At 34.9% G+C, this 14,202-nt stretch overlaps 1 protein-coding gene across 3 annotated transcripts in view; it reads right to left on the reverse strand.

Moving 5' to 3' along the window:
• FSTL5 (follistatin like 5) overlaps positions 1-14,202 on the reverse strand; it is a 786,036-nt gene that overhangs the window by 90,895 nt on the left and 680,939 nt on the right. For all 3 annotated transcript variants that reach the window (XM_024126648.1, XM_024126650.1, XM_024126649.1), the window contains one exon: positions 9,065-9,214. In XM_024126648.1, the coding sequence (XP_023982416.1) occupies positions 9,065-9,214 (150 nt within the window). The remainder of the gene's footprint in view (positions 1-9,064; positions 9,215-14,202) is intronic.

Genomic DNA, 14,202 nt, shown 5'->3' on the forward strand with positions numbered 1-14,202 from the left:
GGCTCACGGGCCCAGCCGCTCCGCGGCACGTGGGATCCTCCCAGACCGGGGCGCGAACCCGGTTCCCCTGCATTGGCAGGCGGACGCGCAACCACTGCGCCACCAGGGAAGCCCCTACTTTCCTTCTTTCATTTACAGTATTGTGATTTTCTTCAGCTAAATTCTAAAATTATCTAGTTAAATGTTTTGTTTTCAATCTATTATTTATTTATTTTTTCATTACAGTAACAAAATTCCTTCAAAGACAGTCTTACTTGGATTCAACATGTTTAATCATGATTATCAATATTACTTGTTATTGACATTGACATTTTAAATTTACTTTGCAGTTTTTGATAGCTTAGCACTCTGTCAGAGAATCAGTATGAAATGATTTCATTAATATTTCTTAAGGTTAAATTTATAACCCAGTATGTGTTCATTTTCAAAACTGTTTCCTTTAGTGAATGCTATAGTCTGAAGGTTTGTGTCCCCCCAGAATTCACTTGCTGTAACCCTAACCCTCAAAGTTGATGGTGTCAGATGATGGGCATTTGGGAGGTGATTAGGTCATGATGATGGAGCCCTCATGAGGGGGATTAGTGCTTTTATAAAAAAGACCCCGCAGAGATCGCTCGCCCCTTCCCCCATGTGAAGACACAGTGAGATGGCAATGGCTATGCACCAGAAAGAGGGCCCTCACCAGGTCATGATCATGCTGCCACCTTGGTCTTGGACTTTCCACACTCAGAACTTTGAGAAACAAATTTCTGTTGTTTATAAGCTACGCAGTGTGTTGTATTTAATTAAAGCAGGCTGAACGGTGATATGAAATGATATTGAAAAGGTTTAGAAAGTGAAATATTTAGTAATAATGTATATTTAATCACTGCTGGATGCAAAAATTAATACATGTATCTGTTAGTTCAAGCATAGTAATAATGTTCAATTTGCATATAGTATTAATTTTGTCTGTTGATTTATCAAGAACAGAAGTATCAAATATTTCTCACTTACATTAGCTTTTTTGTTTTGCTGTTAGTATATGGCTAAATTATCTGGAACTGTCCTTAAATTTCAAATTTTATTTTTTCTTATTTTTGGGGTATATCTCATAATCTGCATATGGCTAGATTTTCATTATTCGGTCCGTTACTTTTTATTATCAGCTATTACTTTACTCCATTCTCAGTTATTGTAATTATAAACATATTTGGTTTTATTCTATAATTTTGTTTAAAGCTTTTTGTCCTGATTTTTCCATTCTTACTGTTTTCTCTCTCTTAATTCTTCTTTTCCTATTGTATTTAGGAGTAAGTTGTTCATGTAATTCTATTTTTTCATAGACAAATACAATATTTAAGACACAGTTTCTTGAAATACTAATAAACATACTTAATGTGCATAGGTAATCAGTAATTACTCCCATTCTTAAATAATACAAGAAACCTTAATATATATATTTCAAATAATATCAGCCCTTTCCCTGATTGCATATTACTGTACAATATTTAAACATTTTTTTGCTATTTTAGTCCTGTGTTTTCACTCTTTCAAAAATTTCAAACTTAAATTCAGGGAATATCATTATTATTGACAGTATTTTAATAGATCCTATGTTTACCAGTTTACTCGCTCTCTATACATAAGTTGAACTGCTTAATTTTCCTTATTCCTGAAGCATATCATTTTCAGTTTCAGTTTTGTTTAAATTTATTTTGTTGATAAAGTCTGTTTTTTTGTATCTGATACAGTAAATAAATTATATACTTTTTTCCACTGACCATATAATATCAGAGTATATTTTATTTCCACTTAGTCCTTTAATAATATTATTTTACTTTCTTTTGGTGTCCATTATCACTATTGAGAAAATAGTTGCTGTTCTCATAATACTTTATCTCTTATTTTTAGATCTTCCTTTTGGCTTTATGTGTGGCTGTGTCATGTTAATATATTCAGGTATTGATTTTTTTTCCATTTGTTTCGTTGTCCTTTCTAAATCTGAGCGTTTACTGTATTATATTTTATAAGTTGTATAATAAAGAATAATACATAGTATAGGTATATAATAATATATACAAATATATATAGTATATATAAAATATATTACATAAACACATATACACATATATTATATCTATTATTATATACCTATACTATGTATTACTCTTTATTATATTACAGAAAATTCTCATTCACTTTGACTGAATTATCAACATTTCCCTTTTCTTTCTGTTATCTCCTTCCAGAATTTATCCTTTCTACTGTTAATGTATAAATAAAGTCTGATATTTTTAAACACATTTGCTTCTCATTATTTATGGCATTTGTTCTATAAAGTCACCACAAACACTGAATTTCTGAACACTGAACCACTGCTTCTATAGGAAATGCATAGTTAGGTTCCTATCAGTCTCTGGTCACAAGATTTTCATCATCTGATCAATATATAACCTAATTTCATGAGTGTTTCTGCACAAAGAAACGTTATTTAATACATATTGTTCATTAACTAACAGTAACATTGAGGACTTCCCTGGTGGCACAGTGGTTAAGAATCTGCCTGCCAATTCAGGGGAAATGGGTTCGAGGGCTGGTCCAGGAAGATCCCACATGCTGCAGAGCAACTAAGCCTATGCACCACAACTAACTGAGCCTGTGCTCTAGAACCTGCGAGCCACAACTACTGAGCCCACATGCCACAACTACTGAAGCCCACGCTCCTAGAGCCCATGCTTTGCAACAAGAGAAGCCACCACAATGAGAAGCCCGCGCACTGCAACAAAGAGTAGCCCCCGCTCGCCGCAACTAGAGAAAGCCCGCGCAGCAACAAAGACCCAACGCAGCCAAAAATAAATAAATAAACAAATTAATTAATTAATTAATTAATATTAAAAAAGTAAACCAGTAACATTGAACTCAGGGCCATACAGAGTTAGGACTCATGACTGAATGAAGCCCACCGTTAGGCACACCACGGCCTTCCTTCACAAGCATTTCAACACGACACTTGCGGGCTATTTTAAACAGCAAAACTGTCCTTAAAAACACAATAGTAAATAGACAGTGAAAAAAACCACTTGTTCACAGTATGAAAGCCGAACCAAAAAAGTCGGGGTATCTCCTTGTCCAACCTGAGCTGGGAACATGTACTTCAGGTCACACATTTCTCCTCACGCTGCACAAGTCCCTGAGCGTCTGCAAAACACCAGGTGTATTGGTTTTGTGGTTCTAAATAAATTCAAGACAGTGAGTTTTAAATACAGAATCAGCAAACAATGAGAATCACACTTGCGGGATATTTTAAACAGCAAAACTGTCCTTGAAAACACAATAGTAAATAGACCGTGAAAAAAACACTTGTTCACAGTATGAAAGCCGAACCAAAAAAGTCGGGGTATCTCCTTGTCCAACCTGAGCTGGGAACATGTACTTCAGGTCACACATTTCTCCTCACGCTGCACAAGTCCCTGAGCGTCTGCAAAACACCAGGTGTATTGGTTTTGTGGTTCTAAATAAATTCAAGACAGTGAGTTTTAAATACAGAATCAGCAAACAATGAGAATCAACTGTAATCCATCTTTCTGCAGAGAAAAAAGAAAAAAATAACACTAGCTCCATGCAAACAAAATGACCTCACAATTATCATGTAGCCAGACACAGACACTGAATACTGTATGTTTCCATCTCTGTAATATTCAAAATTAGGCAATACTGACTTATGGTGACAGAAAGCCACATAATGATTACCTTTGGATAGGTAATTACTAGACGGAGTAATAAAGCATAATTATTATTTTCATAACAAGATCACAAGGAAAACCCATTTGGACTGAGGCCCAATTTTCTAACTTCTAAAAATGCGTTAGATTCTTATCTTATCATAATTATAATTATATAATATATAATTATATATTCTATATATTACATATAATTATCAATGAGGAAACCAGGCAGATATTATAATTGGTTCAAAAGAGAACACAGGCTTCCCTGGTGGCGCAGTGGTTGCGCGTCCGCCTGCCGATGCAGGGGAACCGGGTTCGCGCCCCGGTCCGGGAGGATCCCGCATGCCGCGGAGCGGCTGGGCCCGTGAGCCATGGCCGCTGAGCCTGCGCGTCCGGAGCCTGTGCTCCGCAACGGGAGAGGCCACAACAGAGGGAGGCCCGCATACCACAAAAAAAAAAAAAAAAAACCTTTATGATTAACACATGTCAAACTTGAGCTCACTTCTATAATACATTTATTCAAATATGAATGAATTTATTCTAAGTATGAAAGAACAAACAGAAAATTTGGAAAATATTGAGCAATGGGATTTAAACTGATATTCTTAATGCCCAAAGACAATTTATTTTTTAAAATAATTTATATATTAATTATTTCTTGTGAGTTTTTCATTATATTGTCCTATTCTTATATAATATATATTCTCATATAATTATATGATAATTATATAAGAATGTTATATAATTATATAAGATTCTTATCATAATCATAATTATATTGTAATATTTTAATATTTTAACCTTGTATAATGTCTTTTACATTCTGCTTCTTTATAGGCATTATAGGCACTTTGAAAAAATAATATAATTGATGTGATTTTTTACCATTGCATGAATGTTTCATTATTGATATTTTCTATTAATTTTAAACTTTACTTCATTGTCTGAAAATGGAAGTTACATGAATAATAAATGATGTTAATTTTTCTCACTTTTGAATATCTAGTAGGGAGTACATATTCAGTCAGTGTAGGTTTCTAGTTTGAACACCGAATTTAAAAACCAGCCTGATTATTCCTGAAAGAACATCGAGTAGCTAACACATGCTAACTAAAGAGTCTTGATAATCCCTGACTGAATGCCTATAATTCGCTGGCCTATGTTGCAGCTGAAATCAAAGTAAAATCAACCTGGTCAAAAATCAAGCAGTCTCAAAGACAGACACATAGGAAGCAAAATAGACAGAAAAAGTATGTTCTCACAGAAGATACTGGACCATTAGGTTGGGTGCACAGGGAACCGTGTAACCCTGGAGGCCTTGGAATTTTCTAGTACACAGTTATTCATCCTTCTATTCATGACTCTTATGTTCATTCTCATATTAGAAACTGAACCGCTGGACTAATTATCCATTGTAAACTTGTAACCCTGGAGATATCAGAGCTTTCTATTAGGAACACTTTTGATTCTTTTATTTGTAATACCAAACACATCTCATAACAGGCAATTAATGAATGTATACAGAATGGATAGATGGGTGGATGAATTCATGTGAAGCTGTTAAGAACTCTTAGAATGAGAGGCCCTGATTTTGAACTTCTTAACACTTTTTTTGGTTCTAGTCAGGAATCAACATCAGAGGGACTAACAGCTACTTCAAATTGAAACCAATATTGATGCAAAAAAAAAAAATCTCTGTAAATATAAGAAATGGTTAGATTCCTGTGTCTGTCAGAATTTTGATAGTAAATAGCACTTCTATATTCCAGACTCTGCTACAAATGCTTTGTATGCATAAATTGGTATAATCCTTAAGATAACTTTATGAGATATGTACAGTTATTATTCCCATTTAACAGATTATACATATCTCACAAAACTATTTTAAGTTTGTTTCCTTTGAGCTGAGAAGCCATAGACCCTAACAGTCAAAGGCTGAGATACTGGAGCCAGACTGCCCGGGCATAAATCCTGCACTGCCCCTTGACTGTTGTAAGCCTGAGGTCTAGTAGACTGTCCAAGATGGACAGCCTTAGAAAGAACAGGGCATAAAATAGGTGATGGCTCAAACCAGAATCATTTTTCATAACCATGACCATGGCAACATGGAAAAATGACAAGGCAAGGCGTGTTATAGGTGTTTTTCTCTGTCATTGACCTAGGCACACTTACTTGTTTTACTACTAGAGTAAAACCTACTAAGTTACTATTATCCAGTAAATCTACTATTGCCTCAGCCTTTGTTAAGAATCACATGAGAAAGATATACTACTGTTACTGTGATGGTAACTAGGAATCCCTTAATTGGCCTTGGACTGGGACTCTCTTTGCTCTGGACAGAATAAGCAATTGTGAGGATGTTTTTTGTGTAACTGGTCATGTGGGAATTCATGGAATCTAATTGTTGAAAACAAAAGCTATTTCAATTACTTCTTTAATTCTTTAGGCTCAAGGAGAGGAATGAGGGGACAGTTTGTAGAAAATGTGTATATTTTCTAGTTATCCAAGTAATGAAACAAGTTATCAATGGTAATCAAATGGCAATGCACGAGTTACCTGGTAAAGTCGATTACATTAAACTAAATATTCTTCAAAACCACTTTCAAAAGGAGGAGTCATTCATACCTGAATAACTTTTTGAGACTGCACATCAACCAGAAGGACTCTGTCCAAAGTTGGCTGTGCTACATAAATGAACTTGTCCTTGACATTGACAGCTGTGGCCCACACACACCTCTGGACTTCATCGCCTTCAGCTTTGGGACAGACTTCATCCTGTAATTTAGAAAATAAAAATCAAATGAACATCTTAAATGATAACATGGATATAGCCATATTATGAGTAACATTAAAGTTTGATGCTCTACTACTTTTAGCATCAAAAGTTTTTATATATATGTTAAATATATATTCATATGTTACATATTTATATATTTAGATTTATGTCAAATATATAAATATAGAAAGAGTTAAATCAAATAAAACAGTATATAGTGCATATTTAAATTCATTAAATTTGTACAGGAATCAGTGTGAAATAATCCTTAAAATACATTTTATTAAGCCTCTGAATGATTATTTATAGTAACATATAGTCTTTTCATTTGTCACTACCTATTCTTAGCACAGTAACTGCAGAAGTACATAATAAGTAGAAAGTTCCCTCCCAAATCCGCCCAATCTCAAACTTCTTTACCAGACATTATATGCCACACTAAAATATATTTAGAGCTTCTCAAAACCTCAAGAGCTGCCCTCATAGCATATTCATGGGCTTTTTAAAAGCTGCCAAATCCACTACACAAGACTGAAGGAGTCTTCTACTTTGTGGAGAACCAGAAACTTAGAAAAATGATAATAAGGTAGTTACTCGAAATGGTTATTTTATTTTCAATTTGGTATCAAGGTCAAATTTTATAAAGTCCTTTAAGCTGCCTAAGCCCTTTTCATTCTGCTCTTTTACCCTAGAACTACCTTCTGGTTCATATTGTGTAGTTTGTGCCTGTCCTTGAAAACACAATAGTAAATAGACCGTGAAAAAAACACTTGTTCACAGTATGAAAGCCGAACCAAAAAAGTCGGGGTATCTCCTTGTCCAACCTGAGCTGGGAACATGTACTTCAGGTCACACATTTCTCCTCACGCTGCACAAGTCCCTGAGCGTCTGCAAAACACCAGGTGTATTGGTTTTGTGGTTCTAAATAAATTCAAGACAGTGAGTTTTAAATACAGAATCAGCAAACAATGAGAATCAACTGTAATCCATCTTTCTGCAGAGAAAAAAGAAAAAAATAACACTAGCTCCATGCAAACAAAATGACCTCACAATTATCATGTAGCCAGACACAGACACTGAATACTGTATGTTTCCATCTCTGTAATATTCAAAATTAGGCAATACTGACTTATGGTGACAGAAAGCCACATAATGATTACCTTTGGATAGGTAATTACTAGACGGAGTAATAAAGCATAATTATTATTTTCATAACAAGATCACAAGGAAAACCCATTTGGACTGAGGCCCAATTTTCTAACTTCTAAAAATGCGTTAGATTCTTATCTTATCATAATTATAATTATATAATATATAATTATATATAATTATATATAATATAATTATAATTGGACTAATTATCCATTGTAAACTTGTAACCCTGGAGATATCAGAGCTTTCTATTAGGAACACTTTTGATTCTTTTATTTGTAATACCAAACACATCTCATAACAGGCAATTAATGAATGTATACAGAATGGATAGATGGGTGGATGAATTCATGTGAAGCTGTTAAGAACTCTTAGAATGAGAGGCCCTGATTTTGAACTTCTTAACACTTTTTTTGGTTCTAGTCAGGAATCAACATCAGAGGGACTAACAGCTACTTCAAATTGAAACCAATATTGATGCAAAAAAAAAAAATCTCTGTAAATATAAGAAATGGTTAGATTCCTGTGTCTGTCAGAATTTTGATAGTAAATAGCACTTCTATATTCCAGACTCTGCTACAAATGCTTTGTATGCATAAATTGGTATAATCCTTAAGATAACTTTATGAGATATGTACAGTTATTATTCCCATTTAACAGATTATACATATCTCACAAAACTATTTTAAGTTTGTTTCCTTTGAGCTGAGAAGCCATAGACCCTAACAGTCAAAGGCTGAGATACTGGAGCCAGACTGCCCGGGCATAAATCCTGCACTGCCCCTTGACTGTTGTAAGCCTGAGGTCTAGTAGACTGTCCAAGATGGACAGCCTTAGAAAGAACAGGGCATAAAATAGGTGATGGCTCAAACCAGAATCATTTTTCATAACCATGACCATGGCAACATGGAAAAATGACAAGGCAAGGCGTGTTATAGGTGTTTTTCTCTGTCATTGACCTAGGCACACTTACTTGTTTTACTACTAGAGTAAAACCTACTAAGTTACTATTATCCAGTAAATCTACTATTGCCTCAGCCTTTGTTAAGAATCACATGAGAAAGATATACTACTGTTACTGTGATGGTAACTAGGAATCCCTTAATTGGCCTTGGACTGGGACTCTCTTTGCTCTGGACAGAATAAGCAATTGTGAGGATGTTTTTTGTGTAACTGGTCATGTGGGAATTCATGGAATCTAATTGTTGAAAACAAAAGCTATTTCAATTACTTCTTTAATTCTTTAGGCTCAAGGAGAGGAATGAGGGGACAGTTTGTAGAAAATGTGTATATTTTCTAGTTATCCAAGTAATGAAACAAGTTATCAACGGTAATCAAATGGCAATGCACGAGTTACCTGGTAAAGTCGATTACATTAAACTAAATATTCTTCAAAACCACTTTCAAAAGGAGGAGTCATTCATACCTGAATAACTTTTTGAGACTGCACATCAACCAGAAGGACTCTGTCCAAAGTTGGCTGTGCTACATAAATGAACTTGTCCTTGACATTGACAGCTGTGGCCCACACACACCTCTGGACTTCATCGCCTTCAGCTTTGGGACAGACTTCATCCTGTAATTTAGAAAATAAAAATCAAATGAACATCTTAAATGATAACATGGATATAGCCATATTATGAGTAACATTAAAGTTTGATGCTCTACTACTTTTAGCATCAAAAGTTTTTATATATATGTTAAATATATATTCATATGTTACATATTTATATATTTAGATTTATGTCAAATATATAAATATAGAAAGAGTTAAATCAAATAAAACAGTATATAGTGCATATTTAAATTCATTAAATTTGTACAGGAATCAGTGTGAAATAATCCTTAAAATACATTTTATTAAGCCTCTGAATGATTATTTATAGTAACATATAGTCTTTTCCTTTGTCACTACCTATTCTTAGCGCAGTAACTGCAGAAGTACATAATAAGTAGAAAGTTTCCTCCCAAATCCGCCCAATCTCAAACTTCTTTACCAGACATTACATGCCACACTAAAATATATTTAGAGCTTCTCAAAACCTCAAGAGCTGCCCTCATAGCATATTCATGGGCTTTTTAAAAGCTGCCAAATCCACTACACAAGACTGAAGGAGTCTTCTACTTTGTGGAGAACCAGAAACTTAGAAAAATGATAATAAGGTAGTTACTCGAAATGGTTATTTTATTTTCAATTTGGTATCAAGGTCAAATTTTATAAAGTCCTTTAAGCTGCCTAAGCCCTTTTCATTCTGCTCTTTTACCCTAGAACTACCTTCTGGTTCATATTGTGTAGTTTGTGCTATATGGTCATAAAGGAGGCAAAAATTATCTTCTATTTCTTCCTTCCAACATTCAGTAACTGAATGTTGAAGGGATACGTAAGCCTTTTTGATTTGCATGGGCAGACACATGGCGATTAGAAGAAATGTCATTTAGCTTGCTATTTTTGTTTCAGGTTTTTCTTTTATTCACTGGTCTGTTGGTTTTGTAATTCTTTCAATTTATTTGTAGTTAGAAAAACCACTGAGAAGAGAGATTTCTTGAATTATACATGAAATATATGTGTAAAGATAAACACTTATTTAATGATAATGATAAACATTGATTCCAAATATGTCACTTGTTTTATGGTTTACACCTGATCACTGATTATCATGTCTAATTCATTGATTTGTATACTCCAGCTAGTAACTCATGAGCTCAATCAGAATACTCTCTTTAATCTCTAATTCAAACCAAAACATTTATTTTTCACCAGATATACCATCCACCATATATAGTTAATAATCATAAAACAAAGTCAACAAAATTTTCATGGTCAACACCACCTAAGCATTTCTTTCAATGAAAAGATAATACTGACAGCACATAAACCACATTTGTCTTTTAATAACTAAAATGACTACCACAATAACTCTTCTGAGGCAGCACAACCATAGTAGGTGTTTTTTCTTGCTTTCATAAAACTTGGAAAATAATGCAAAAACCCAGAATACTTTGGAATGAGAAGCTTAGTATGTAGTTTGCTGGGTTGTTTTTTTTTTTTCCAAACTTCAGATCTAATTCCAGAGGACCTGGAGGATCCACTCATTTTTAAGATCCAGTCCAGAAATTACCAGGTTCACTAAAATATCAGGGACATATAACACCAGGAAATTGTAGTGTTCTCTGAACAGTACAAGTGTGACAGGCTTCCAGGACATAGGAAAAAAACGGAAAACTAATCATCAGGTGTATATTTCTGGTAGCTCTGGGGGGTTTGAATGAACTGCATTTCATAGAATGAACCACAATAATACTAAGATGACCACCAGTGGTGTCCATGGCACTCGTCAGCAGGCAACACAAACCTGAAGGCAGAAATCTGTCCTCAGCACATGCCCACAGAACACAGTACAGGACTGTGCCTTCATTCATCAATTCACTGCAACATTATTTTCTACACCAAACATTTTTCTTCAGAAGTATTGGGTCGGTCAAAAGTTTCGTTCAATTTTTTCCGTAAGATGCCTCTAGTAGCGCTTAGTTGTCTTTAACTTCATTCAAAACAATTTTGTTAGATTGTACTGTGACAGCTGTCATATCAGCGTGCATTTAAAAAAATATATCAAAATTGGTGAACTTGTGTGGAGCCATTTTAATATTGAAGATGGAAGAAAAAAAGCAACATTCTTGGTATATCATGCTTTATTATTTCAAGAAAGGTAAAAACGCAAGCAAAATGCGAAAAAAAAAAGATTTGTGCAGTGTATGGAGAAGGTGCTGTGACTGATCGAACATGTCAAAAGTGGTTTGTGAAGTTTCATGCTGGAGATTTCTTGCTGGACGACGCTCCATAGGTAGGTATACCAGTTGAAGTTGATAGCGATCAAATCGAGACAACTGAGAACAATCAACGTTATACCACGTGGGAGATAGCCGACATACTCAAAATATCTAAATCAAGTGTTAAAAATCATTTGCACCAACTTGGTTATGTGAATCGCTTTGATATTTGGTTTCCACATAAGTTAAGCAAAGAAACCGTCCTTGATTGTATTTCCGCATGTGATTCTCTGCTGAAACGTAATGAAAACGTTCCGTTTTTAAAACAGTTTTGACTGGCAATGAAAAGTGGATACTGTTCAATAATGTGGAACGGAAGAGATCATGGGGCATGTGAAATGAACCACCACCAACCACACCGAAGGCTGCCCTTCATCCAAAGAAGGTGATGTTGTGTATATGGTGGTATTGGAAGGAAGTCCTCTATTATGAGCTCCTTTCGAAAAACCAAACGATTAATTGCAACAAGTACTGCTCTCAATTAGACCAATTGAAAGCAGCACTCGATGAAAAGCATCCAGAATTAGTCAGCAGAAAACACATAATCTTCCATCAGGATAACACAAGATCTGATGTTTCTTTGATGACCAGGCAAAAACTGTTACAGGTTGGCTGGGAAGTTCTGTTTCATCTGCCGTATTCACCAGGCATTGCACCTTCGGATTTCCATTGATTTCGTTTTTACAAAATTCTCTTAATGGAAAAGATTTCAATTCCCTGGAAGACTGTAAAAGGCACCTACAAGAGTTCTCTGCTCAAAAAGATAAAAAGTTTTGGGAAGATGGAATTATGAAGTTGCCTGAAAAATGGCAGAAGGTAGTGGAACAAAAGGGTGAATACGGTGTTCAATAAAGTTCTTGGTGAAAATGAAAAATGTTGTCTTTTATTTTTACTTAAAAACCAAAGGCACTTTCCGGCCAACCCAATATCTTGAGCATCTCTGACAAGAACCTATTTCACGAGACTCAAACACTACCTAACATAAGTACTTGAGAGGCATGAAAAGGTGGGAAAAAGTGGGATCTCAGGTTGATGAAAGGATCTGAATATAGGAAAACTGTTTACAAATTATTTGCCGTTGTGTAAAAGCTCCCAACAAAACCTGTCAAAATAACAGAAAGCGTGAGTAACCTGACACTAAACTGTCAGTCAAAAAACAGCTGAACCAGGAGAAATTTACACCCCTTTGTTTGCTACAAAACTATTCAACAGTAAAATAAACTGCTCTGCTGGGAATTATTTCCTATTTGTATGCTGTCCCTATATGATGCCCCTGACCAGACGCACAACCATTTTTACAAAGCCATTAAAAGTTTCCTGACAGTCACCCTGAATTTTCTTTGCTTTGCTTCAGGCCATTACTGCTGATTATAGTCTATTAGGTCCCATTTTACAATAGCACTCCTCTTTTTTCAGATTACACAGATTACGATTTATTTCTGTGGATAGGAATAGTAGGGGAATATTTTTCACAAGCATTAGGCATTCAGTGGGATAAAAGGAGACTAAAATATCCAAGAGATGCAAAAGAAGATTAAGATAATACGTACTGATGAGGAAAATTGTCAGAAATTATATCAAAGAGTTTCACTCAATCATTTTTATAGAAATGTATACTGCCTTTGAGAGTTAAAGGATTAATAAGATTTTAGAGCTAATGAAGATGAGTCAATAATAAAAAGACAATTCTAGCTCATAATCAGAATTTATCTATTTCCCTTTGGGTTCCTTCCATATTTCATTATGCATTTCCTATTTATGTGTTATCTTCTTCCAAAATTTTAAAGGGATATAAGATGTATCACTAGTGATGATGGAAATTTTGATTTAGCAATTAAAATAGTGTTGATGCTTCCTGATTTGCTAAACAGAAGTTACAGTTCGAGTAGATGGATATACATACTCATCTGCTATAGGACTTGGTCATTTTCATACACTGTATTGGTGACCTATTAAAAACACTTTTCCCTTAAATCTCCAAATCTCCCATCTTTCTTTCCTCCTTTTCTTCAGAGTCCGCCTCTGCGTCATTCACAGTGAGGATGAATGAATTTGTCACAAGCACATGTTTACCTTGCATCCAACTCAACAGGTTTCTGTCATGATTCCTTCCTCGCATCCTTTTCTCTAATCATGGTGTGTCCACTGCCTTTTGCCTGAAGACAGAATCTGCCTACATTTAAATAATAACTTCAGTTATGTCTCCAGGTGTGTTGGAACATGCACATGCCCTTGCGATTTAAGTAAACATTATTGGGATTCATCTGCTTTCCCTTTCAATAATCCATCTAATTCTCTTTAGACTTTGAACAAGCTGTCAAGAACCTTAGTTCCATTTCTTGACCTTTCACTCTAAATTGCTCATACTTCAAACTTGCTTTCCAGATCCTGTCTCCTCCAAAAGAGAGTTCTTGAAGAGTCACAAAGAGCTTCAGAATTTGCAATCATTGCTCTTCAGTTCTTGTTGGGGAACATTTACTGAACACTTACTATGTGAAAGATATCATGCAAAGCTCTGTTTGGAAATAAAAACATGAATTTGAGTGAATGCCTGCTCTCAAGTTGCTTATAATTTCTGCCATATTTAGCTGTTTCAGACTCTTGATTCTTCCTGGAATGTTCTTTCATTCTTGTAAGGCCAGGATCAGCAAACCATGACCCCAGGCCAAATTCAGTGCACTGCCTCTTTTGGTAAATAGCCTAGGAACTAAGAACATTTTTTGGTATTTTTTAACA

The sequence above is a fragment of the Physeter macrocephalus genome, chromosome 7 (genome assembly GCF_002837175.3).
Source record: "Physeter macrocephalus isolate SW-GA chromosome 7, ASM283717v5, whole genome shotgun sequence".
NCBI classification, from domain to species: domain Eukaryota; kingdom Metazoa; phylum Chordata; class Mammalia; order Artiodactyla; family Physeteridae; genus Physeter; species Physeter macrocephalus.